The following is a 26986-nucleotide window of genomic DNA, read 5'->3' as shown; positions in this document are numbered from 1 at the left end:
GTATTGGCAGGTGACTTTTATGCTTCAGACAACCAATCCTAGATGCATCTGGCTTTGCTGCGTTTGGGAAGGTGAGTTTTCTTTTGTGTCTGTGACTAAAAAGTGCCCCTATTCTTAATGTGTATTGAAACAATGTCTGTCACCTGACAGATCCAAATGCTTATCTTTGGAGCTCATGCAGAATACTTTACTTAATATTAAGAGAGCAAACAATGGTCACACATGCCCTTACAGAAGAGGAAGAGTAAGAAATTCATGAGCTGGCGAGAATGTGCTGCCGTTCTTCACCTCCAAGGCAAAGATTTCCTCTTTGGAAATGACCATTGACTTCATTGTGGCCAGGGCTGCAGCCTTTGTGTTTGTTTTTTGTTAATACCTATTTAACTTCAGTGACTAATGACCATTTTGGCAAAGGAAATAATTGTTAAAGATTTAATACCTGACCATTTCACAGCATTGCCAACCCCAAGCATTCAAAAATCATGAATCTGGGCCTCCCAAAATCATGAGACTTTAAAAATAATACATTTGTGACTTCTTTGTGTTTGCCTTCTGGCTTTTGAGCCTTTAGGCTTCACATTTTCAAGCTTCTCTCTCCAGTCACATGGGCTAGAAACTTTAATTGACCAAAATGAAAGGTGGGATTCTCCTGTAATCACCGGACTCCAGGAGCTGAAGCTTTGACACACCAAATTATGAGAGTTAACACTTTTGTCAAGGTGTGTGAGCTCATACTATACATCTTGAGATGCCCCCTACCCATCAACACATCCTCCAGCAAAGCCAGGGAAGACCAAGTAAAACTCAACCAGAGAAAAACTGTTTAAAAAACAAGAAATCTTTCAGGTTTTGTTAATACAGCAAAAGAAGCAAAAAAGGGCATAAACCCAGTTTTTAAAAATCCTTTGCAGCTCACTTTAAAAAAAGCAAAGAGAAAAGAGGAAGAGTTTTTAAATAACCTTATTTATCATAAGCAACTGTACCCAGGGAGACGGCTCTGTAGTACTAGTAATGATATTTGATAGACTTTTCAGCTAAGAGGACACGCTGCTGTGATTTGTGAATTTTCAGGGGAAGAAAGAGAAATTCTTTTGTGTGGTTGACTGTAATAATAATCAAGGGAATTGTACGATATGTGATTCCCATTAACTTTGATTTGAGCCACAGGCGTCAACCAAGGGGCGGTGATTTTTCAGACCTCAAACTCTTTAGAGGAAGCTACTTAAGTGAGCAATTGATGACAGGTTAAACAAAAAATTAGAGCGTGTGACAAGGCCTATTGAACCACTGCATCCCATAGAGGAGGCATAGAGCTTTGTGCTCAAGCCTGCAATTACATTACAGTTCACCGTCAGAGCAGGTTCCTGAAGGCGTAAGTACTGAGAAGAAAAAGATAAACTGCAATATAAAATACTGCAAACCAATTGTATTAAGCAACGCTGCTTATTTTGAAGGTGTAATAAAAAATGTAGTTTACTGTTTCTGTTACAAGAAGTAACAAACATTATTTGCATTTATTTCTAGTTTAACAAAATAAATGCTTGTATAATTGTTATAGAAATATTACTATTAAGTTTTCATGTTGTAATTTTAAATTGGGTTTGTCTTATGTCTGCTTTATTCATTAGGAAAGGGAAGCATATATGCGCACTGACATCTATTAACATTTATAACCTACAACATTCAGGATTTTTCTTTGTCTGCTTTTGCAATTGGTCCTGCTCACATAATCCTTTTCTTTTTCCTGGGTTGTGGCTTGCAGAACAAAGAATACAAGCACCTGAATGAGCAGCTCTCTGCACTTACCTCTGCCTATTCCACCGATGTGGAAAAGCTGAAGAAGGAGCTGGACCAATATCGGCAGAATCGGGGGGATAGCAACCAGCTTGTAAACTTGAAAAAAGAGATTGAGAGCCTCAGGCTGGAGCTCGAGAAAGCCCACAGTGAAAGGAAGATTATTGAAGACACCTATGATAAGGAGAAAGATCTATTCCGAAAGGTATGTGTTGTGTTTATCACATGCCCTCCATGTGGTGTATAGGCACCATGAAAGGTAGGCCTGTTTTCAGGCAATCAGAGATGGATGTTTTTGTTAAGAATAAGAGTGAGATTTTCAAAAGCACCTATGGGACTTTCAGTGGGAGTGAGGCATCTGACTCCTTAGGGGCTTTTGAAAGTCCTGCTTTTTTCATCCTTTTGCTAAATGAGGTCCACTGCTCGTCCACACAGTGGGGAGAGCAAGTGGCAGTTCAAGCTTCCCTGCCTCTGTGCCTTAACCATGGCCTGAGCATACGCTTTTAGGACGGTGTTTGTGCCTGCTCAACTTTGCACAACAATAGCTATGAAGAAACCATCTAGGCACAGTTGGGTCCCAAATAACTGTGTTCGCTAACTACAAGAACATGCAAGGCCTAGCTGCATACATGTGGCTGCTCTGACTGGTTTCTGGTGGCTTCTAAAACATAGAGCACAGAGAGCACCATTAGAGGGAATGCAAAACTGTTTAAAGGATACTACTATGTTCTGACACAGTGTCAGGACTGAGTGCTTGTTCATTGCCCAGGACCATTCAATCTGTGGCTGTTATGAGACTGCTGATGAAGCTGATCATGGTGGTTTTGTGTTGTGCGTACCTGTGCACGAGGAACTGGATTGAGATTGCCAAATCACTTCCCATAAGCCATCAGCCTGCCATTTCTAACAACTCTCAGTACTACCAGCTTAGCTGGATTTGAATCAGTATATTGCGCTAGAGGCAGAAGTTGCTTTCTGCCCCTGTGTGTCATTACACCTGAGCAATCCATCTCTCTTGAAATTGAAGTTGTGTAAAATGTTGCCAATATTGAGCCTTTGTACGAGAAAAGTGTTGTAGTGTGAGCAGACACTAGCCTTAAGGGTACGTCTATGCAGCAAACACACACCTGTGGTTGGCCCAGGTCCGCTGAGTTGGGCTTGGATTCGGGACTGTCAGATTGCTATGTAGACATTCAGGCTTGGGCTGGAGCCTGAGCTCTGGGAAAGTGGGGAGGATCCTAGAGCCTGAGCTCCAGCCTGACCCCGAACATCTACACAGCAATTTTTAGCCCTGCAGTCCAGCCCCTGTGAGCCCAAGACAGCTGACCTGGGCCAGCCGCATCCATGCCTCATGTCTTTTATTCCAAGGTACATGTACCCTAAGTGTTTTATCAGAGGACTAGAAATGACCTTCTACTCAGAAGTCCCTCACTTTATTTAGTTCCCTGTACAACATATCTGGGTCTGCTCTGGTAACTGGAGGACAAGGTCTTGGAGTTCAACTTACCTCCAAAATCCCCAGTAGTACTTGTGAGAGGTGGGCAGACCTAATGAGAATGGTCCCTCTTACTTCTAGCTGCTGAAATCCTGGAGTGGTTTCCGTAATACTGCTATGGGGAAAGCTTACGGCTTGTTGACCTAGGGAAATGGACTGGAATAGCTATTTGGAATACTCCAGAATAGCTCCCTTTGTGGACACTCTGTTCCGAAACAAAAGTCACTTTATTCTAGAATAATTACTGTGCTTTGGGAGCACACTAGTTACTCTGGAATAAGCGTCCACACAGTAGCTTTTTCGGCAATAGCTATTCCTGTTAAACGAGCCCTTAGTCGTAGAGTTTTGATGATTTACTGTGAGAGCCACGTTATCAAATCACTCAAACAGCCAAAGCTTTACAATTAAACCCATAGGATGCTTAGTCCCCGCACGCTTTCTTCACTCCTGCCTTCTTTGCAAAAGCAATAACAGATGCATTTATTATGCTGTTTTCTGTTTCGCTGTGTGGCTGCATTATTTTGTGTACTGGACCTAGATATGAAAAGGGGAAAATCAATGTGTTTGCTTCCCAAAAAGCCCAATTAATAGTTCCCTCTTGTCATAGGAGACATTTCATTAACTAGCTACAGCAGACCCCTTCAGAGTTTCAAAGGATGCTTTGTTGTGGAGATGGTAGAATTAGGGAAAAAATCCTTTCTCTTTGTTATTTTTGATTATAATTCCCTTCAGTTATTTAGAAGAAGGCTCAGTTTAATAATGGACAGGGAAGGCACTTGAGAGGTACAAAAACATAGGGAGGTCTCCTTGCCTTGTTATATAAATGCCTGCAGCAGGAGAAATATTAGGTACTTACCCCTGTAATGAATAGTACAATTTCAGAATGTGGCCCTTGTTTCTTTCTGCACCAAGCAGGGTAATACTGTATCCAACACCATCTTCTCTCACGTTGAAAATCAGCTTCCAGTTGCTTCCTCCAGTTCCCTGCCAATTGGAAAGTAGAGAGTTTATTATTCTGTTGTCTGGGCCTTTTCTACTGAAGGGCTGTCCAGCCAGAGAGATTTGTGGGGAAATGCAAGCAAGATTACAGCAATCATTTATCAGAAGTGCAGCAGAATGTTACACAAGCAGGTAAACTTGAGGGCTCTAAATGCATTGCTAAATACCACACGAAAATTGTCAACTGAAAACTGCCAAAACCTGGAAAAATTATAGGGTTTGGACCCTAATTTTTCATTTTTGTTGGTTTTTTTTCAAACAGAAAAACATTTTTTGGAGAAGTAGACACACTCTGCAAAAATTTTCAGTTAGTTGAGAACCCAATTTTCCATTGCAAATAATTTTGCTTGAATATTTTCGACCAGCCCTAATAATTCCCTATCACACAAGGATGTCTTGAACCGGTCCTTGCTTCATGTCTTTGAAGTACTTTGAGATCCTGGAGGAAGACTTTCTAGGGGTATAAAGTATTATTTATTTCTTAATAAAGTAAGGCTTTGATAGTTATTGACAATTGATGACTCGACCCCAGCAACTGGGTCATTGGATCTAGTTCCTCTTAGGGGTCTGAACTGATTTGAGGAGTGTTTAATATGGTCACCATAGGCAGCTCTAGAGAGGAGAAGAATTGAGAATGTTCCTACAGCTAGTATAGCAGTGTGGACCCTGGGCACTTTCATGTGTCACCATGGTGATCAAGCAGAAATGCATTCTCTTTAGATTTTAGCACAAAAATCACCTGAGAACATTTTTTTTTCCAGTTAGATCAAGTTGATTGTGTCCTTTGCTTTCTTGGACTTGTGACAGCTGCCAACATGATCAAGCCCATTTTAGTTCCGATTTAACTGCAAAATCTGTTCTTAAGTCTTTCAGCTTTTCTCTGCCATCCTCCTACTTTTAGGATAATTCTTCTCATTTATAGGATGAGCATCTCCTTTTCCTTTTCTGGTGTGAATACTTAGAAACAGTTCTTTATGGATTTCAGGAGATATGCAACAGAGTTATTCTGTGAGTTGTGAGGATTCTCACAAGCTAGTAAAGATTTTTTTTTAGAACAGTCCTTTTTTTTTTCCAGTCTAAAGGGCCAGTTTTTCAAAAGTGCTCAGCACCCACAATTGGGGCCAGATTTCAAAACAGCTCCCAAATAAGGACCAGATCTTCAAAACTGCTCAGTACCCAACAGCTCGCACCATACAAATAGGTAAAATAGACAGTTCTCAGTGGGAGCTGCTGAATGCTGAGTGTTTCAGAAAATCCAGGCACTTCGTGTAGGTACCAAAATGTGAGCCAAGCTCTCTTGAAATCTGGCCCAAAAGGAAACGTGTTGATGATAAAGACTTCCAACTAGAGAAGGAATTTCTGCTGCATTGCTGCTGGATAACATGCTCTGTTTATCTACACCTGCATTAAATGGACCTTTCTGTTCTCACCATGTTTCTCTGAAACGTGAATGTTGATAAATTCCCATTTCTCTTTCATATGGAAAGAAGAAAGAAATAAACAAGACCCATAAGGTCTGATATAAAAGAGCTTTCATTTAGGGTTTATCGAGGATAAAGGATAGCTTCTGGCTAAGTATGTTTCTATTGTAGCAGCTCATCTATATATTATTTTTTTCTTTCTCCAGCTGAAATTGGGCCTGAGGCTGCGAAATCTCTATTTTTCTATTCCCGGTGTCTGTGAGTTACTTTTATAAAGGGCACAGCCACAGTACGTTAGCCTTTGGGAAATATTTTTCACTCAGTTAACTTTAAAAGTATGTAATGTAGGGCTCTACCATACTATCTGCTCTGTAGCAGAAGTTAGAATTCTTTCTCCATTTGTTTTTTATCAGGTATGGCACTGGGTACTAGTGTCCCATAAAAATGTGTGGTTAAAATTAAAACATGCTCCAGTTCTCAAAGTAGAAATACTTAGTTTTTCATAAATTCATAGAATAATAGTGTTTGTGATGATCTGCTCTGACCTCCTGCATAACACAGACCATAGATCTTCCATGAACTAGTTCATGTTTCAGCTTCCAGTTGTTGGATCTTTTTACACCTTTGTCTACTAGACTCAATAGCCCTCTTAACAAATTTCAGTTCCCCATCAAGGTACTTATAGACTGATCAAATCACCCTTTAACCTTCTCTTTGTTAAGCTAAATAGCCTGAACTCCTCCAATCTAGCACTATAAGGTATATTACCCAATCCTTTAATCATTCTCATGACTCTTCTCTGAAGCCTCTCCAAGTATATCAACTTCTTTCTTGAAGTGTGAACATCAGAACTGGACACACTATTCCAGCAGAGGCCACACCGTTGTCAAATACAGAGGTAAAATAACCTCTCTACTCCTAGCTGATATTCCCATTTATACATCCAAAGATTTGAAATAAAATATTTTAAATACATGAAACTCAAGTTCCTCTTCTGGTACAGTATAATCATACATTGGTCCAGTTCAGACAGTCATTAGTAATTCTGCATGGTTTAGAAAAAGGCTTTTCTTTATTTTATCTCTGTGTCTCTCTGTAGTCTGCAGCAGTATCCATTAACTTTAGTACCCAGAAAGATAATAGAGCACATAATTAAGAAATCAGTTTGCCAACACCAAGAAGATAATAAGGAGACTGGTAACAGTCAGCATGGATTTCTCAAGAACAAATTCGGTCAAACCAATCTAATAGCTTCCTTTGACAGGGTAACAAGCCTTGGGGATGGGGGGAAGCGGTAGATCTGGTATATCTTGACTTTAGTAAGGCTTTTGATAATGTTTCCCATGGCCTTCTCATAAACAAACTAGGGAAATACAATCTCAGTGGAGCTACTTGTAGGTGGGTGCGTAAGTGGTTGGAAAACCATTCTCAGAGATTTCAGAGTAACAGCCGTGTTAGTCTGTATTCGCAAAAAGAAAAGGAGTACTTGTGGCACCTTAGAGACTAACCAATTTATTTGAGCATGAGCTTTCGTGAGCTACAGCTCACTTCATCAGATGCATACCGTGGAAACTGCAGCAGACTTTATATATACACAGAGAATATGAAACAATACCTCCTCCCAGCCCACTGTCCTGCTGGTAATAGCTTATCTAAAGTAATCTTCAGGTTAGGCCATTTCCAGCACAAATCCAGGTTTTCTCACCCTCCACCCCCCCACACAAAATCACTCTCCTGCTGGTGATAGCCATTCTCAGAGAGTAGTTATTTAGTGGTTCACAGTGAAACTGGAAGGGCACATCAAGTGGGGTTCCTCAGGGATCAGTTCTGGATCCTGTTCTGTTCAATATCCTCATCAACGATTTAGATAATGGTATAGGGAGTATACTTATAAAGTTTGCAGGTGATACCAAGATGGGAGGGGTTGCAAGTGCTTTGGAGGATTGGATTAAAATTCAAAATGAGCTGGACAAACTAGAGAAATAGTTTGACGTAAACAGGATGAAATTCAATAAGGACAAATGCAAAGTACTCTACTTAGGAAGGAACAATCAGTTGCACACATACAAAATGGGAAATGACTGTCTAGGAAGGAGTACTGCAGAAAGGGATCTGGGGGTCATAGTAAATCACAAGCTAAATATGAGTCAACAGTATTTCCTTTGTGTCAAAAAAGCAAACATCATTCTGGGATGTATTAGCAGGAGTGTTGAAGCAAGACACGAGAAGTAATTCTTCGACTCTACTCCGCACTTATTAGGCCTCAACTGAGGTATTGTGTCCGGTGCTGGGTGCCACATTTCAGGAAAGATGTGAACAAATTGAAGAAAGTCCAGAGAGGGGCAACAAAAATGATTGAAGATCTAAAAAACATGACCTCTGAGGAAAGATTGAAAAAAATGGGTTTGTTTAGTCTGGAGAAGAGAAGACTGAGAGGGGACATAACAGTTTTCAAGTACATGAAAGGTTGTTACTAAAAGGAGGGAGAAAAATTGTTTCCTTTAACCTCTCAGGATAGGACAAGAAGCAATGGGCTAAAAGTGCAGCAAGGGCTGTTTAGGTTGGACATTAGGAAAAACTTCCTAACTACCCTGACAGTTAAGCACTGGACTAAATTTCCCAGGGAGGTTGTGGAATTTCCATCATTGGAGATGTTTAAGAGCCGGTTAGACAAACACCTGTCAGGGATGGTCTAGATAATACTTAGTCCTGCCTTGAGTGCAGGGGACTGGACTAGATGACCTCTTGAGATCCCTTCGAGTCCTACTATTCTGTGATGCAAACCTGTTATGCACGCAGACATAGCAGAGAGCTGGATGTGGATAGTGATAGCTTGTGAATAGATCATTATAAAAGATTTGTAAATTACTGTGCTTGAACACCATAGTGCAAAGCAGGTTGAGTTTCTGATTGCATTTGAATGTTCTCCCTGCTTTTACTTCCACTAACAATTCTGGTAAGCCATTTTTTTAATAAAATACCTCAGTTAGTCTGACTTCCCAGAAAACTGAGGAATTCATTATGAACAGATCAAGTAGGCTGCCACTAAAGATACATGGGTTTTAGCAGGGTTGTGTCATTATTCTTGCTTGGACGGTGGAAAAACCTTTATTATGCTATAGTATGGAGCTGGTTTTCTTCAGGCAGCTCAAGATCCTCATATGTTCTGTGCAGCTGTTTCCTAAATTGTGATGGTCATGCTATGAACTGCAACTGCGTAGACCGAGAGAATAACATTATATTGGAATTCTGTGATTTGTTCTCTCCTTCCTGGCAACAGTAGAAGTGTTCAACTTAAACAGAGCAATACGTCACACTTCTAAATATAATGTTTTCCTTTTTGACTTGTCTAAAATAATACTACTCAATAAATTAACAGTACCAAGGATAAATAGATTGCGTAGGTAGAGTAATGCTACTAATTTCACTCCAGGAGTTGAGGTGTCCTACTTGATATTTAGTTTTACTTTCTCTCATGTTTTAAACAGCATTTCTTATAACTTCCATGTTTAATAGTGGTTCTTCATGCTCAGCCAGTGCAGTCATCAACTATCAGTCAGTTACTGTTGAAGGAGGAGGAGGAGGAATTATTACGGATTTATTACCTCTTTGCACTACGGTAACATCTAGAGGCCCTGATCAGGATTGCAACTGATTTGCTAGGCTCTGTAAAAACAGAGGAAAACCGTTCTTATCGCAGAGTGCGTATAATCTGAGTATAAAATTCAACAAGTGGGTATAAACATAAAATTTCAGAGTTAAAAATGTTTGAAATAGGTAGTATTTTGTTTGTCAGGCACTTACATACCATGGTGAAAAGCACAGTATAACAACCTAGACAGACACATCACCTGAAAAATTTAAATCTTCGGCATAGTCTTTTTTGTCTGAGAACGTTTTTTTTTCTCTTTATTTTGCCTCTAAATCCCCTGTTAATTGGAAGGTGCGCTGAAATGCTGTTTTTTGCTGGTAACACATCTGCTTGGACAGTTGGGTATCCAGTTCTGTCTGGCATCCTGGTTTCATTTATATTGTGCATCACTTTTTTCATTCTTTTTAGAAAATTCAGAACAATGGTGTACTTTTTCTCCTCTGTTTGTTCCTTTTCTCTGTTCCTCTTCACCTTTCGGAATCCTTTCACAGCTGCAGCATTGATATTTTGTCTCTAACACGTGTCATTTGGTTGTCCTGTAATGGTAACACCTGCAAATGGTGTTTGCGCTGCCATAGAAATCTATACCTAGCAGATGCCTGTTTTGTCTGGCGTTTTAATTCTGCTATGTAATGGTGATACTGTGTGAGAGGAGCAATTGCAGAATATTGTAACGAAGTCAATGTTGTAATTTTTAAGAGAGGTGTAGATCTACTTAATTTTGAGCATGGGCTTCTCAGTATTTGGATGTCATAATCAACTGTTGGATTAGTCCTGTGACTAGTATGTGTTGTGTTCCTATTCAATGAAATAGATACAATGTGCCAACTTGACCTTTTTTACATTAAAAGGTTTTGCAATAAGCACTAGTGTCTAGGGGTCAATTTACCCTATAGTTGCAGTTAATATCTTTTTTACCATTCATACTCCTGATGCAGTGAGAATAGCTCCAAAATGGCAAGGAGAAAAAAACCCTGTTTAGTTTAAAAAACAAAACAAAACTAACCAACCAAAAAACAAAACAAAACAGGGTGTGGGGTTGGGGTGAAACTTATTCCCCTGAATAGAGCCTGACCTTGAGCTGGCCTAAATTACAAGAGGTGTTACTTTGCCTTGTTTCTTCCTTAGCGTGTATCAGACCTAGAAGAGGAGAATGCTCTTTTGAAACAGGAAAAAGAGGAGCTTAACAACAGAATCCTGTGTCAGTCTGAAGGTAAGAAGAATGGTTTATAGCTTCATAACACTTGCAATAAACCGAGGATTAAGCTGTTTTTCATAAAATTACTTTCTCCCGTATCCTGCCAGCATCCTTTATTTCTTTGACAATGTTTGTTGTTATTCAACAGTTCTGTTCTCTCTCTGCTGCCAGGGAATGACAAGACATGAACCTGATTTAATCAGGGAGGGATTAAACACGGAATATAGTACCTAAAGGGGTTTTCCATTCAATTACATCTTAGAATTTCATCAGGATGACTGTAATGGGGGGATAGCCCTTTAATGCTGACAGATGGGAGCCTAGAAGCAGAGATGTTTGAACAGTAATATTTGGACAATGACGAATGGCATCTTGAATGTGACAGAATGAAGTGAAATTTTAAAGCAGAGATTTAGATTGTGAGAGAACTACAGAGGAAACAACCAGGAAAGTCCCAGGACATAAAAGGAATACATTCCACCCTTGCACGTATTGTGCTTATTATCAGACTCTATTCAGCTTTCATTATGATACAGGATTTTTTTTCCACATGCATCATACACAACCCCAGGAAGTGGATATATCGAATTAATCTATTGCATTCATGATGTACCTATCATTGTAATAACCGATGCAACATAAAGGGGATAAAAAGCAAACATAGCAAAATATATTGGCTTCAATTGGAGGTGAATTTTTGAGTGCCTTTTGGCAGGCACTAGCTAGAATTAGGCATAGTGTGTGCCGGGCTCTGTGAAAGCTTCCCAATGGACCTCTGTTCATGCACTTCAGTCCTGACTGACTGCCAGCTGTCCCAAGACTTAGATTTTCAAAAATTAATCTCCGAGGTTCATATTTAGACACCTAAACAAGACACTTGATTTTTCAAGTGCTGAACACCCAGAATCTCCTGTTGAAGTAGATGGGAATTGCTGAGTGCTCAGCACTCTTGAAGATCAATCCATTTATTTAGGCACCTGAACTACTTGGTCAATATTTAACTTTAGACACATCCATATTTGAAAATATTGACCTCTCTTTAGAGCAGACTGAGATTTGATCCTAGTACTCAAAGCGATAGGGGAATAAACTGACCATTTACCCTCTGTATAGTGGTATCTGTTAGCCTGGCTATGCTTAATGTTGAGATAGCATTAATATTAGAAACATTAGAGCTGGTTGGAATTTTTCAGATTTTGAAATTTGGATGAAATTTCAAATTAAAAAAAAAAAAGAATGAATGAATTGCTGAGAGTCTCCGCTCAGCTCCCATTGCAGTAAATGAGAACACGTCCATTGAACCGGAGAAGAGCTAGGCTGACCCGGAGCATTTTTACAAACCCAACCCTTATTTTCTGAGGATTATTATAGAAATGGAAAGTTCTATTAGGTCACCCAGTCCATCTCCTTTCCAACATAGGATTATTGTTACGAGGCTCCATCCTACACTATTCAAGTCCATCAGATTTCTGCCATTGATTTCAGGAGCAGGCCCATAATCCCTTGCAAAGTGACACTTGCCACGAATGTTCCCTATCTGTGAATGAATGTTTTTCCACTACGTAAAAGCTTGTGAAACGATAGTGTAGTTATTTTTCTTATTTAAATATTAATTTAATGTTTCGCTAAATAAAAATAAATGGTAATTTGACTGTTGCCCGTTTTAATTTTTTTCTTCTTCAGATAATGGGGGGAAACTAATTTTGTTTCAGAAAAGAGTTCTTGTACATTAATAAATTCACATATAAAAATTAACTATTTTAAAATACCCATGGTATCCTGTGCAGTAGGAAAGGATTAACGTTTTCTGGAAGCACACATAGCAAAGACTGCATTGTACAGAGTAATCCTGCACTACCAGAGCTCTGTATTAGGGATTCTTTCTCTCTCGCCCATCACCTTTAGTTTGATTACCTCTTTGTCTTCACCAACAGTATGCAATAGTATGATTGCATAGATTTCCCACTTGACATCCAACATAGGTAAACCAGGCATAAATAGAGTAATATGGCTAATATGTATGCACCACTGCTTCTATTGGTTAGAATCAGGCTGCTTGTTTGTGCATCAGAGACATTTCTAATAGCTAAAGGAGGTTATTCTTTACTTAACTGGTAGAGACCTCTGCTTTTGGAGCAGGAGTATTGGAGATCGATTCTAACTGCATCCTTGAAGTTCCAAATAGCTGTTCTGTGCGGTGTGGTGACAACCATAAAATTCCTAGCTAGCCATAGATTTGTTACAGTGTATTCACTAAATAAGAGAGCAAGATTACAAAAAAGCCTCTTAGCAGAGAGCATTTTGTTCAGCTATGAGTCATATTGCAGTTGCCTATAAGAAATCAATTCAGAACTGAACATCACAGTTCAATATGTATCTTTTAAAGATGAATTTGCCCAAAACACTGTCAAGGAAAATCTCCTGATGAAGAAGGAGCTGGAAGAGGAGAGATCTCGTTATCAGAACCTGGTAAAGGAGTATTCAAGGCTGGAGCAGAGATATGACAATTTGAGGGATGAGATGACTATTATAAAGGTAATGGAAGAGGCTTTTTACATTACCCCTGCCCTCTGATGTCCTGTGTGCATTATTGGTGACTGGATATTGCAGCTGAGTTCATTTGATGACAACAGTGTTATTATAGAACTCATTTGTGTTGATATTTCTGAGAGGGAAGTTATGCATTTAAATTAGACCAAGCTTCCAACTTCTGGAAATGCATGGTTTTCTGTAGCCACTTGGTCAAGCATTTACAGATTTCTTAAGAACAGCAAGGCAAAAATCTGTTTATCTTTCCTCTATTTCAGTAAAACAGATACACTCAATTCTAAGAAAATCATTGTAGCTCCGTAAATATAAAAGTCTAAGTTTTAGATTCAGCCTTGCTAGAGTTTTAGCAATAGCCTCATTGATAATTAGTTATTAAAGGATGCTGTCATCCAGTTCAAAGGCTGAACACTTAAAAGAAAACCATAAGGATATTGTGATAAATATTAGGCTCCAAACCCAGATGTGTGTGTCCAAATGTCACAAATTGTGGATAGCCAGGCTTGGATGCGGTAAAGTAGCTTCCAAAAATACATGAGAAAATTGGTGTCTGGTGCATAGACACTTTTAAAGTTGTTGGTTGTGGTTGTTTGTTTATATATATGAATGGAGTTAGGTGTGTTTGTGTGTTGTTGTTTTAAATTACATTTTGATTAAATGTCCCCCTGTTGTAATGTACACTAGTGCACAAAAAACAGAAAAACAAAGCCCAACTACAAGCAAAAGGTAGACCCTCTTATGACAGTAATCTTAATATTGAAAAATATTTTTTTAAACTAAACCGCTTTATGAGGAATCCTTCTTTTGACCAGCAGATATATTATGTGTCTGCATAGTCTTGTCCAGCTACTTAGACTGTAAGAGCTTTGGGTAAGCAGCTGTCTGTCCCTCTGTGTTTTGTACGGTCTTGAACACAGTGCTTTGACTTGATGAATAATATGGATCCATTATTTTAAGTAGAAAGTGCCATAAGTGTACATGATTATTTATAAAACACCTAATAGAGAAGGTCCCTGTCCCAAACACTTTGTTTACATAATCCTTAGTACAGTATCTTTTCTACTAAATCACTCCTATTATCTTTTTTTTTTTTTGGACAGCAGTCCCCAGGACACAGAAGGAACCCATCTAACCAGAGCAGTCTAGAGTCTGATTCCAATTGTCCATCAGTCTCTACATCTGAGATAGGAGACACTGAGGATGCAATACAACAAGTGGAGGTACCATAAATCAGACAGGCTAAGAGTCTGTGTATGATTCTGGCTAGTCAAGAGGGAATAATTGATATGTGACTCCTTCTAAACGGAGCCTGTAGAGAAGAGTACAGCTTTGAGTATGAAATGTGACCAGTTAGAATTGCTCCTTTTTTTCATGCTATGAATGATTCTTGTTAATTGTATGAGAGGGAATCTGAAGGCCCTGATCCTGCATAGAGCACTACTAAGAACTCAGTGCAGGATCAGGCCCTTAAACACCATTTAAACATAATGAATTGATGTGTAGTGTGCATCTTGGCAAATACAGAAACACACACAAAACATTAAACATTATTATGACTGACTATCAATACTGATTGTAAAGTTACATTTCTATAGCATCTTTCATTCTAAAGGATACCAAATTACATTATAAACCTCCGAAAGAACAGTTTTCTTTCTTTGTTTTTTGCAAATCCTTGCTAGCCAACGCATCCTCTCGAAAAAAAACCAATTTCAAATATCTCGGTATAGAAGGAAATGTCGTAGTTAAATATCTGACTTAGAGGAAGGGGAAGTATATTTTGCTTACTCCTTGCTAACAGTGGCATAGACCAGTTTATATAAAGAGTACACGTCCTATTTAAGATGGAGTGTAAAATAGAGTCTTTGCTAGAATAAAGGCCTGGGATGCTTTGGGTTCCATTTTCTAGTCTGTGACTTTGAGCAAGTCACTTCATCACTCCATGCTGCAGCTTCCCCATCTGTATAAACCCGTAAATTATCTACCTCACCTGGCTGTCATGAAGCTTTTTAATATCTGTCAAGCCTTATGAGAACCACTGATGAAAGCCTCCACTATGTAAGTACAATGGATTGGGGCCTCTAGACTATACCAAAACCTCAATGTTGGTCACACCTCAGTATTAAAGCTCCATTTACGAGTAATGTATGAAGTGTTAATAAAAGATTAATGTATGTTTTAAGCCTGTTACATACACTAGTATGTCTCACAGATGATTTTAAGCCAATCAGTAGAGAGTTTTATAGATGGTGATAAGCCATGGCTATAAGCAACATATTGACTCTATGAACTATATAACAATTGATTAATTAATTAAAATGCCCATTAACCATTCATTAACTCTTTATAACCTATTTATGATTGGAAACGTAATGTGTGCCTTTAATATTAAATATTAATATTGGTCTTTCAAAATGTGGAAACTTCTTTAAACTCTTGTTTTAAGTATTTGAAGATGATGTGAACGTATAGAGAAGTGTGTAGCCCACATATTGTTACTGAGAGGAGCATTCAGTACTTTAGCTGGGAGAAACTTTTTTCAGAGAAAAATACAGATTTAGTGGCAACAAAATGTTTTGCGAATACATGTCAGTTTTGCCAAATTGTTGTGGGGCTAGTGGGTATCCAAGTCTTTCGGGGGGGAAATTAAGCACTGTTATTTTTTTGGTTTGAAATTAATTTTCATTTAGAAGTTTTCTTGTTCAAAAAAAAAAAATTTTTAAAAGCTCAAAATTGAAACAAACAGTTTTTGTTTAAGATTTTTGTTTGGCCCCAAACTAAATTTTTGTTTTGGCTTCTCAGTTCACCAAAACTTTTGAAAGTTTTAGTTTTGGTCAGACCCAAAACAATTTAAAAAAAATTTTTTTGAAGTTGCCAGTGAACCAAAAAATTAGTTATTCCCCCAGCTCTATTCACTAATGTTTTTGGGCTGATAAAATTACTCTCTCTCTCTCCCCCATGTAGGATGTTGGTTTGGATAAAGCAGCCATGGATATGACTCTCTTCCTGAAGCTACAAAAGCGAGTGAGGGAGCTTGAACAGGAGAGAAAGAAACTGCAAACCCAGCTGGAGAAAAAGAAATCCCAGGTAAAAGATGCCCTTTTATCGATTTTAATATTAAATTTCATATCCTAATTGACTTTCCTTGAGTGCCTTACGGCAAGCAGTGTGTGATTTAAGATTTGGGTGCAATGGCGTTCAGTTAAGAAAGGCCAAATTGATCTTGGAAATGAGGAGAAAAACCTTTCTGGCAGTTAAGGACAATCAGCCAGTAGAACGGTTTTGCCTGGTGAGATGGTTTATGACAAACTCATTAGAAGTGTTTGGGTTGAGAGTGGCTGCATAGATATATATGAATAATCCTCTTACAGGAAACTGTACTGGATGACCAAATTATCCTTTCCAACCCTAACATGTATAATTCCCAATCATGATACTGGATGCTACCTAGCAGCTTTCATCATAAAGGATTGTACAACGCATACAGAAGCACTGAAATGCAGCCTATTCTGAGGTAGAGGATGGAGGCCAGGCAGCCACTTCCCAAATGGTGGGCAAGCATCTATGTAGGTTACAGTTTCCCAACACTATTTACAGTAGTGAGCAAGGTGAAATTTTTTAGCTAACAGCACCTGGGCAATTCCTATTCTTATGAAAATACTTTTGTTGTCCATGCCCAGTTTAGGATATCATCCAATAACAGTGAAGTGTGATATTCCATTTATCTGTCTCAGCAAGTAAAGAGATTAATTAACTTTGTCAGCATTGAAACCAGTAGTTCTAAAGATTCAAAGAATTTAGAACACCTGTCTGTCTTGTAGATGTCAGAGGCCATATTATCATAGTATCTGAGAGCCTCACAATCTTTAATGTGTTCATCTACACAACACCTCAGTGAAGAAGTGAAGTGTAGTATCCCCATTTTACAGATGAAGAGCTGAGGCTAAATGACTTGCTCGAGGTCAAACAGGATTTCTTTGGTGGAGCAGGGAAATGAACCCGGCTCCCCCAAGTCCCAGGCTAACACTCAAACCAATGGACCATCTTTCCTCTCTAGAACATGATGTTTAGACTACTCAGACACACATCCGCCACTCATGATCCATCTCGGATTTTGCATTTCCCCGAGATACGATGTAAGAGCTAAGAGGTTCAAAAATATGATCAGTCTTGGAGGAATTGGAATGTATCTGAATAGATAAACAGAAGTTTTACTGCGTATTCATGAGCTTCCTTAAATGTAATCTCCGCACTCTAACTACAAAAGGACTCATATCCTGCCTCGATGCCACCCTGAGCGAAAAGGAGGAAAGTTCTTTCCTAAAAGTTTAACCTAATCAGAGACTAATTTAGAGGTTCAAAGGGACAAATACCCAGAGAGAAGAGCCTCACACACCTCTGCTAGCTTAGCCTGCCTGAGTCATTTCATCTCCTAGAACAGGTGGGTGCCTGTACTGTCAGATACATCCATTTCCTCATAGAATATAAAGTCGACCCAGCAAAGTAATTCATTCTCTCTAAATATATACATCACTCTATTCAACCATGAGTAACCATGTCATTTGATTTTATTGCCACCCTCCTCCACATGAGCAATGGCTATGAAATCAATGAAATGTAAAATCAATGTTTAAATGATTTATCCCACCACAGAGACAGCTGACCCTGCAATGGCTGTTGGCCTGTAGTGTAATGAATCCAATATACCATTGATCCTGTTTACTATGCCTATGGGAAATTTTAGCTGTGAACTCCGTTTTAATATCTGAAACCAGCAAGTGAAAAGGCAGCCTGACTAATAGAAGGCAAATCAAGGCACTGTCTATTCATACATGTATGAGTCTTACAAACATGAGACCGTAACACTCTGTTCTTGTTACTAACATGGGCCAGTGTTTTCAAACATGGATACCTGAAGCCAGGCATCTAAATGTATATGAAGTCACATAAGTAAGTGACTTGATTTTCAAAGTGCTAAGTGCCCTTCATTCTTGTTGGTTTCAATACTCAGCACCTTTGGAAACCAGACTATTTATTTATGTGCCTGTTTGTGGATTTAGGAGTTCAACTTTAGGAATGAAAATGGGGAAATGTTGACCATAGTCCCCTCAAGTGTGGTAGGCATTCTACAGACACAAGGTAGGCCTGTGTCCCAAACTGCATATTTTAGAACTCCATATTTTCAAAACCGAGTCCAGTAATAGTTATATAGTATTACAGCCCTTGCCAGCTGTAAGGGCATGTCTGCACTGCAGCTGTGCCACTGTAGTGATGTAGCATAGACGCTTCCCACATTGACAGAAGGGGAATTTTCCATTGGTGATGTTAATCTATCTCTCCAAGAGGCGAGAGAGCTAGAAGAAGAATTTTTCTGTCAACCTATCCGCATCTACACGGGGGGCTAGGTCAACCTAAGTACAGAACTTGGGGCCAGAAATTTTTGCAGCCCTGAGCAACTTAGCTACATTGATCTAATTTTTAAGTGTAGGCCAGTCCTCAGATAATAAACTGCAAAACAGCAATAGAGGTATAGTCAGTAGCAGAGTTTATTCCTCCACATCATTGTGCAGAATGCCTGAGTTGCTTTACAAAACAAAATAGCTTCCTATATGTTGGGCCTTATTAGTACAGTCATCTGAAAGGTCAGCGGTATCTGAGACGGCAGTTTGTCCTTCTGATAGAGAATAGCTGTGTTTTCACAAATACCGCTGCGATAACTGTTAATGTAGGTCAACTTTTCATGGCAACCTGTGTATTTTCCCTTTCTTCGGCAGAGGTAACCTCTGTGAATTAGCTGTTTCAGAGCCCATTATGATAGGTGGTATTTTTGTTTGAATTATAGTGGTTCTTTCTATGAGAAGATATATACAACAATACATTATACAGCTCATAGTACAGTATACCGTGTTTGGCAACAGAACCTGAATATGAAATGTCTAGTTATTACAGTTCTTGGTTTCATAAAAAAGAGTTATTTTTTATCTGTTTTAATGCATGTTTTTCAGGTATCCATTTCAGTTATTTCTCTTAAGCAGGAGATCCATGTGTCCATTTATAAAAGCAGTGGCAAAGTCAACTAAAGTGCTATCAATCATCTCTAATTCACTGCAACCAGATACTCCTATTGACCGTCAATAAAATTATTCCATCTGGTGACTGCAGGAATGTATCATAGGAGATGCACAACTGCTTTTAACTAATGATCTCCATGCATTGATAGAGGCTTAAAAAACAAGGTTCCTGCCAGTATGCCATAAATTGTTCCCCTCATATTTTTAAATCTTTCTGAAGCTGACCTGTGTCTCTCAAGGAGTTAACTACAAATGAGCCAAAACCCTGGACATTTTACCCCCCTAAAACCTCCCCATATGTTTTTAGTAGGGTTCATTCCAACTGGTCAAGGTTCTGAAGAATTCATAGTTTTGTCCATTTCTAACTATATTTCCAAGAGTAGGGTTCTTATCAAGGTTCACCCCTCAGGCCCAGTCCTGCTCTGTGGCATGACTAATTCCAGATCAGTTTTCAGTTTGGACTTGATGTGATTTGAGTCAAGCTGTCACTGTTCCTCACTGCTCGACAGAAGAAAAGGGAAAGTCAAAAATAGCATTTCTGTCAGTGCTGCCAGTTCTTCGGTGCTTCTTTTTGCATTTAAATTTTAATTCCATGGTAGCACTACAGAGGTAGCAAGCTCAGCCACTGGTGTATCTGCTCCTTGATGGAAATGTTTGGTTTTGAAATATATTCAAAGTCCCTCAACCTCTCTGGAAAACAACCAGCAGAATATGACATTTCTGGATATCAGTGTTGTTACCTGTTATGTCCCAGTCTCCAGAACTTTGTCACCTCTCATATATCTACAATGTATGCATAGGGTGATAGGCATAGGAAAATGGGCTTCTCTTGTATCTTCCTCTCAGCCCATGTTTTGACCCAGATGAAGCCTGCCCCATCCGTTCATGGAATCAAATGTACAGGAATTGCAGATCTTCGTGATCCCAACTGGATATGGGGATTTCTCCATCGAACAGGCTCAGTGATTCAATGATGAATTTTGGTGCTAGGAATGAACTGATGAGTTCATTTCTGGGAGTTGATCACACTGGTTTTGGTGGCAGTTGCTTCCTTTGATGAGAGAGCAGTTTGATGTTGCATGGGAACAGAGCTGGGGAAGGAGGAGAACAGAAAAAACCAAGAGTTTTGGGCACTGCTGACCTGCTGGCACTTTGGTCAGGGCCGAGTAAGGGTTAGCTAGGTAGTGGTTATAGGGAACCACTCAGCAGCTTTAGATCCTGTCCTTTCAGCAGCAGACGTTTTCTCCAGTTGAGATCCCTCAAAGAAGCCAAGCCGCCTGAGAAACCTTAGCCCCTGCTTCTTTTTTAGGCTCTGCTGGCTTGACAGAAAGTTATAGTGTCTGAGTGTATTGTGGTTGGTAGCCGCTTCACCCTACGTCTGCTTGTTGCACTTGGACCTCCAGGGCCGGTACTCCTTGTGCATTTCACAGAGTTGAGGGTTATTGGGCCTACTCCTCTGTATGAGCAACTCTGGCTGTTCTGGAGTGGGAGGAGGAGGAGTAATTTAAAAAGAAATATCATTATCACCTGAGTCTTTGTAAAATAAAGACTTCGGTATGTCTCCACTGCAAAGAAAACCCTGTGGTGCTACATCTCAGAGCCTGGGTCAATTGACTCTCAGGGCTTGGGCTGAGAGCTAAAAACAGCAGTGTAGACGTTCTGCTTCAAACTAGGGCCCAGGCTCTGAAACCTTATGAGGGAGGGGGGACTCAGAGCCAAGGCTGCCCCCTGAGCCTGAATGTCTACACTGCTATTTTTAGCCCCACAGCGCGAGCCCGAGCCTCTTGACCCAGACTCTGAGACTTGGCCCTGTGAATTTTTCTTTGCAATGTACACGTACCCCTTGTTACTTGTTAATCACAGAACAGTGACCACGTGTGCCTGTAAGGAATTGCATTTCAGTGCTACCTCTTCCCTCCGTGGAAAGGCAGGAGAGTGGAAGTTGATAACGTCAGAGCCAGGACAGAGTTGAGAACTATTCTGTTCCATCACCTTCAATTGACCTTGAGATGAATTTAAAGAAATAACATTAGGCCCCCCATGCATGGTATTTTCTAATGTAATGTAAGTTTAAACATTACATATGTTTGCTTCAAGCCACTTGTTGTGTTCTTGAGCCTGATGTATTGGGCCATCTGGCAGAGCCCTGTGGGGAAATGAGCCGAAACCATCATTTTCGCTGTAAAATATGGTTTTGGTTTCAGTTTCATGTGTCTCTGAGCTACAAGAATTGTACTTTACTTACGGCAAGACTTACATAATGCAATGGATTTAAGCACTATCTCATTTGCTAGTAGTAAGTTTTTTGGGAAAGCTCCAAAAGAAGTTGGGGAAGATGCCAGTATCAAATCTACATTCCATCATTTTCCTTTTTTTAAAACATCTTTTGATATTATTTATATAGCATCCAAAAAAGTGACGAACCTTCAGACATAAATTGGATCCCAGCCCTCAGGCACGGAGGCGGCATCTACCCTAGAAGTGCTGCACCGATGCAACTGTGCTGCTGTAGGGCTTCTGGTGAAGAGAGCTCTCCTACTGACTTAACTACTTCCCACAAGAGGCTCTCCTGCCGATGTAGTGCTGTCTACACCGGTACTTAGGTCAGTATAACTTACGTCACTCCGGGCTGTGGATTGTTCATGCCCCTGAGCGACGTAAGTTCTAGTGTAGACAAAGTCTTAGTTTGAATACAGTCTTGGCATGGGGGAAAGGAAGAGGGGTTACACTTCTTTTCTTTTTCTCTGTACATTTTTCCCTATTCTATTCCTCCTTGGCCCTTGCACTTAACCTAATGTCTGTTTACAATACACAGTTTAGGGTAGTTGCTTTCTTTGGTGCCACTTTAACCCCAGCCAACAACAAATACTGGAGGTGACGCAGAACTGCAGTCAAAGTCAGATTGCCCGAGTTGGAAAACCGGCCTATTTATCAGCTTCTCTAGCCAGCTGTCAAATATCTGTTTGTCTTTTAATCCATCCAGGTAATTGAAACGAAGAATGAAATGGATTCAGACCGTGATACAGATCTAGCCTACAACAGTCTGAAGGTAAAGAATTTTAGAATGAGAGACTATTTTTGTGCGTTCAGTGCTAATAACCGTTTGAATGGCTCAAATAGCTTAAGTAAATCCATCTGACATCGGTAATAAACCAAAGCCTCTCTTAACTCATTGTGCCCATTAAAGACTGATATTGGGTGGCAGTCTGAGGGCACTCTGCAGCTTACTCTCTACCCTCTGGACTAGTTGTAGCTTCCAGCAGTCAGAGTGATGGCAGATGTTCCTAGGGAATGCCTCCTCACTGGCATATGCCATCTGCTGTGCCACTGATTTATCTATGTGAGAGCTGAGTGGCAAATGCAGGCCTTCCTGTCACTACAAGCCTCCCAGCTTGACTCTCCTCTTGCACATCAAAAGATCTTCAGGTGCACATTGGTCCATCAATATACTGCATTTGGGGTAACTTGATCAGCAGCAATTGTGAATCCACAAGCGTCTCTCCTGCAGTCTGATGTGGTTTTTAACTCCAAACACCCACTCTCCCCAACTCTGCATCAATCTCTCTCATATAGTTCAGGCACCTATCGCAATGGTAGCATTGAACCCAGCTGCAAAATCAGCCCTTCATCAGCTGCTTTGGTCCAACCCAGTCTCCCTGTGCCCTTCAAGCTACAGAGTCATCCTCTCCTGTCCCCCACAAAAGAATCCTGAGCTATCCACCCACAACCCTCCTGCCCCAGTTCTCTGCCTAGCAGATACAGGCTGAGATAAGGTTATCAGGCTCTGCTTACCCCTTGCACCTGGATGTTTTGCAGGAGAGTGCAGTTTAGTAAACATCTGTGTTGACATCTAAGTGACTGTTTTCATATGAATCTCAGAGGTTTACTATAATGGTGGTGACATTTTTATTTGTTCAGCTCTAAGGATGCATTAAGTAAACCTTGAAGGAAATGAGAGCACTTTTTTACACTAGAAGGTGACACCAATGCTTTTTGGCCTTGCTGTATAATATGTGAGTGAAAATGTTCTGTAGGATGGATTGTTGCTCGGAGTCCATTGTACAAGCTGTTTGCTCTCCTCTTTCAGGCAAAACATGTGTTTCTCTTCACTGACAGTATACCAGATACATTCCCCTTTGCATGGACATTTTTCATAGTATTTCCTGTAGAGAAGATTTGTATCTTCTTGTTCTTGTGTGACTATGTTTGTGTTGGAGTGCTTATGCATGAATTGACTGTCGTGCAAACTCGTTTTCAGTACAACTCTTCCTGGGCGTACCCTGCTCAGCTAGTCCATCCTTGGAGGAGATGTGTCAAAAACAAATTCTTCTTTTAGTGCAGAAATTTAATTTTGGATCCTTCTCCTCTCCCTAGTTCCTGGACAAACATGGAAAGACACTTAGGAGATCTGAGAGAGTATTTATTAACCAAATATAAAAGGTCACACACTAAGCCACGGAGATCGCATAGTACCCATTTGTACTATTGGCATTATCTCCCTAGGTTCAAGCAGAGAAACAGAAATTAGAGATGGAAAAGATCTCCTGTCTATCCCCTCTATAAACACAACTGCCTATACTACCATTCTCTGGTGCTTTGTCCAGCCCAATTTTCAGTGACTAAAGCAATGAGGCTTCATATACACTCACTGGACGTAGTGTGTTGTCAGTAGATACCTACTGTGCTTTATTAGTATCTCTGCAAAGCTCAAGATGGAAGTATGACTGGCACCTCAAATCCCTGTCCCAGAGTTCTTCCAACTGTTGATTGAATACACCTCCAACAGTTTTAAGTCACTCAAGCTATTATCACAAAATAAAATTGCAACTGGTGTGGACGAACTTTGCAGGTTCAAGCTGTGTCAATTTCTCCCATTGTTTTGGGAGTCACAAAACTAACATGAGGTTGCAAACTCCTGTCATTTTTACTCAAGCACAGGTTGCAAGTGGGCAACCTTAAGTCTGGAAATTTCTGACTTTAGAGTTTCTTTCCACTGTAACTTTAATAACTGTCTTTTTAATGAGATTTTGTTTGTATGAATAGATAGTAACATGAGTTTCAAAATATTTTCTTAAGGTTTAGTCTAAAACCAATATACTTCTGAATAAAATGCAGCTCCTTAGAACCTCGTTTTGGTATTGATGTTACGCAATAGCTGCTTTTCGGGTTGCATAAAGGAAAACACTGTGGGGTTAGCAACATGGAAATGTGAGCTTGCAACTATATGGAACAGCTTTTACCTATGCAAATCGTTCTTTAACTTTTCCATTCTGTGGATCTGTTAATTTAAAAAGAAATCCTCTCCTGGACCCACCTACTCTCCCAACATCCTAATCTCCTACTTCTTGCTTCTTTATATGTTTTACTGTGCAGACCAATAAGGAAGGAGTCCACGGACCACTGATTCTCTGAGCCGTAGTTTGAGAATTGACCTAAGACTAGCAAACATTCACCCCATTTTACGAAGTCGTAATTTGTGTCTAACACTTCTACCCTGTGCTTTCAAGCTTTGTAACATCTCAGTCAGTTAACACAGTGGTGAAATTTCTGTCTAAAAAGGGTGACAGTTCCTGCTAAAAGCAAGAAGCAACAGTTTTATACAAAATCGTGACAGGAAGCATAAACTCCTGCAGCAAAAGTATTTCTTATTCCCATAGGTGAGCTGACCTAGGAGCAACTGGCTCCAAACTGAACGAGCTGGAGACACAAAAATATAGGTCACTGGCATTTTACCCAACTTTGCATGTAGCACACATCTTTTCTGCTAAAAGAGGCATTACTCATAGCTGGTTCTGAGTGCTACTTTCCCATCGCATCCCCTTGGCAGCTGGTGCCATGTTGTAACAGAGCTATGCTCTCTCTCTTCCCTAGTGGTTTTCCCCCATTAATTTATTTCTCAAATATTTATAGTTTCTCTCTTTCCTTCACGAGAGTGCCATAATTTGATTTACTTTTCCTTTATGCCAGTTTAAGAGGTTTAAAAAGTCTTCAATTTATGGAGATTTTTTTCCTGCCTTCTGAGGCTTATGATTAATGCCTGAGGTGTCTGAAACTTGTGAATAAATCGTTAATGTGCATCTGTTGGAGGAATTTCTCTTTCAGATATCAGAAAGAGTGGAAAAAATATTAGAGAGACAAGGTGGGTGAGGTAATCTCTTTTATTGGACCAACTTGTGTTGGTGAGAGGGACAAGCTTTCGAGCTTACACAGAGCTCTTCAGTGTAAGTTGAAAGCTTGTCTCTTTCACCATGAGGAGTTGGGTCCAATAAGAGATATTAGAGAGACAAGGTGGGTGAGGTAATGTCCTGGGACCAACATGACTACAACAACACAGCATGGAAAAAAGATTAGCATTATTACATCACTGGCAAACTGTTTTCATTCAGAATTAATATCTGGACTATGTTTTTAGTCCACTTCCTCTGAGGCCATGTCTCTTTCTCATTCCTCCTCATTTAAAGTAAGGCGGGGAGGGGAGTGTTTTCTCTTGCAAACACTCCCAGACAGCTAATCTAACGTGGGGAACCATAACATTTTCTTGAAAATAGATTTGTTCAACCAAACTACAGCAAAGAAGAACCATAGTGCTTTGGTTCTACTGTCCTACTAAACCCTATACCACCAGGTCTTGTAGTACCTAGTTCATAAATCACATGCTCCTTACCAGTTATTGCCCAGTTGCTTTGAGCTGGAAAGATTATTCAGAAGGTTGCAGCAAGGCAGCTCTGGCACCCCTGATCCTTTACACCCTGAGCTTTGCCCTTGGGTTGGACGCACAGGCTGTGCTGGTTTCATTAGCTGACCATCTGCCTCCGGCGATGGACATAGATCAGGTGTCTGTGCTGATTCTTTTTAGATCTGACAGCAGCCTTCGATAAACTTGATCTTGAGCTTTCGTTGACCCACTTGCAAACCTGGGCAGAGAGAGGTAGGAGTTATACATGAGTGGCTTCATTGTTTTCTCTCTCTTGGAGATCCAAGGGGTAGCACTGGACCACTGTTCATCCATCTTGTGGGCTTCACTCTCCCCTCTGTTCGGTGCATGTGAGACAGCTCAGAAAGACAGTGAGAAGTTTGGGTTGGAGAGTTATCAGCATGCTGTTGATGCTCCGCTCTGCGTCTGTGTTGTCAGACTGATGACTCATTCACTCAGTTTTCCCAATGTCTAGCTGAAATCAGGACATGGAGACAGCTAGCTGGCTGAGGGTTCAATCTGAATGAGATTGAAGTCATGCTGGTGGTTGAGAGAGAGAGCACCAGAGGAAATGGCACCAGTGATTATCAGCCCATTTGAGGTTTGTCTTTTTCGATAACTCAGGTTCACAATGTTGGTTGTTTTGTTTCTGGATGTCTGTATAGTAGCAATAGCCAAGAGTTGCTTTTTTCATCTTCACTTAGTAAAGAGATTGTGATCGTTCCCTTTGCATGCCGTCTTGCAACCTTTATCCAGGCTTTGGTCACCTCCAGATTGGAGTATTGCAGTGCACTTCATCTGGACAGGGCTGCAGCAGAGAAGACAACTAGGAAACAAGTTGGTGCAGAAAGCTGTTGCCCACTATTTACTCAGTAATATTTCATATAGAGATCACGTTATACCATGATGCAGAATTTGCACTGGCTTCTAATTCACTGCCAGGTCCAATTCAAGATGTTGATTTTTGACCTGTAAAGCCCTTTACAGTTTGAGTCTTGTGTAGTTTACAGATGGTGTCATTCCTCGGCTGAGATCATCTGGGTTTCTACTTGACTGTCCCTAGATTTTATTGGCAGAGTTACTTCTATAGGTGTCGTTTGTCAGTGGAAGAGACC

General features: G+C 40.1%; 1 protein-coding gene across 1 annotated transcript in view; it reads left to right on the top strand.

Annotated features, from left to right (window-relative positions):
- Positions 1-26986, top strand: part of MYO5B (myosin VB) — a 244499-nt gene that overhangs the window by 174572 nt on the left and 42941 nt on the right. The window contains exons 22-27 of the mRNA XM_077817114.1: positions 1763-1999; positions 10490-10574; positions 12946-13094; positions 14207-14326; positions 16071-16193; positions 22161-22226. Of these exons, the coding sequence (XP_077673240.1) occupies positions 1763-1999; positions 10490-10574; positions 12946-13094; positions 14207-14326; positions 16071-16193; positions 22161-22226 (780 nt within the window). The remainder of the gene's footprint in view (positions 1-1762; positions 2000-10489; positions 10575-12945; positions 13095-14206; positions 14327-16070; positions 16194-22160; positions 22227-26986) is intronic.

The sequence above is a fragment of the Eretmochelys imbricata genome, chromosome 5, assembly GCF_965152235.1.
Source record: "Eretmochelys imbricata isolate rEreImb1 chromosome 5, rEreImb1.hap1, whole genome shotgun sequence".
Taxonomy (NCBI): Eukaryota; Metazoa; Chordata; order Testudines; family Cheloniidae; genus Eretmochelys; species Eretmochelys imbricata.
Note: the sequence above shows the minus strand (reverse complement) of the source record. Positions and strands in the feature narration are given on the sequence as shown.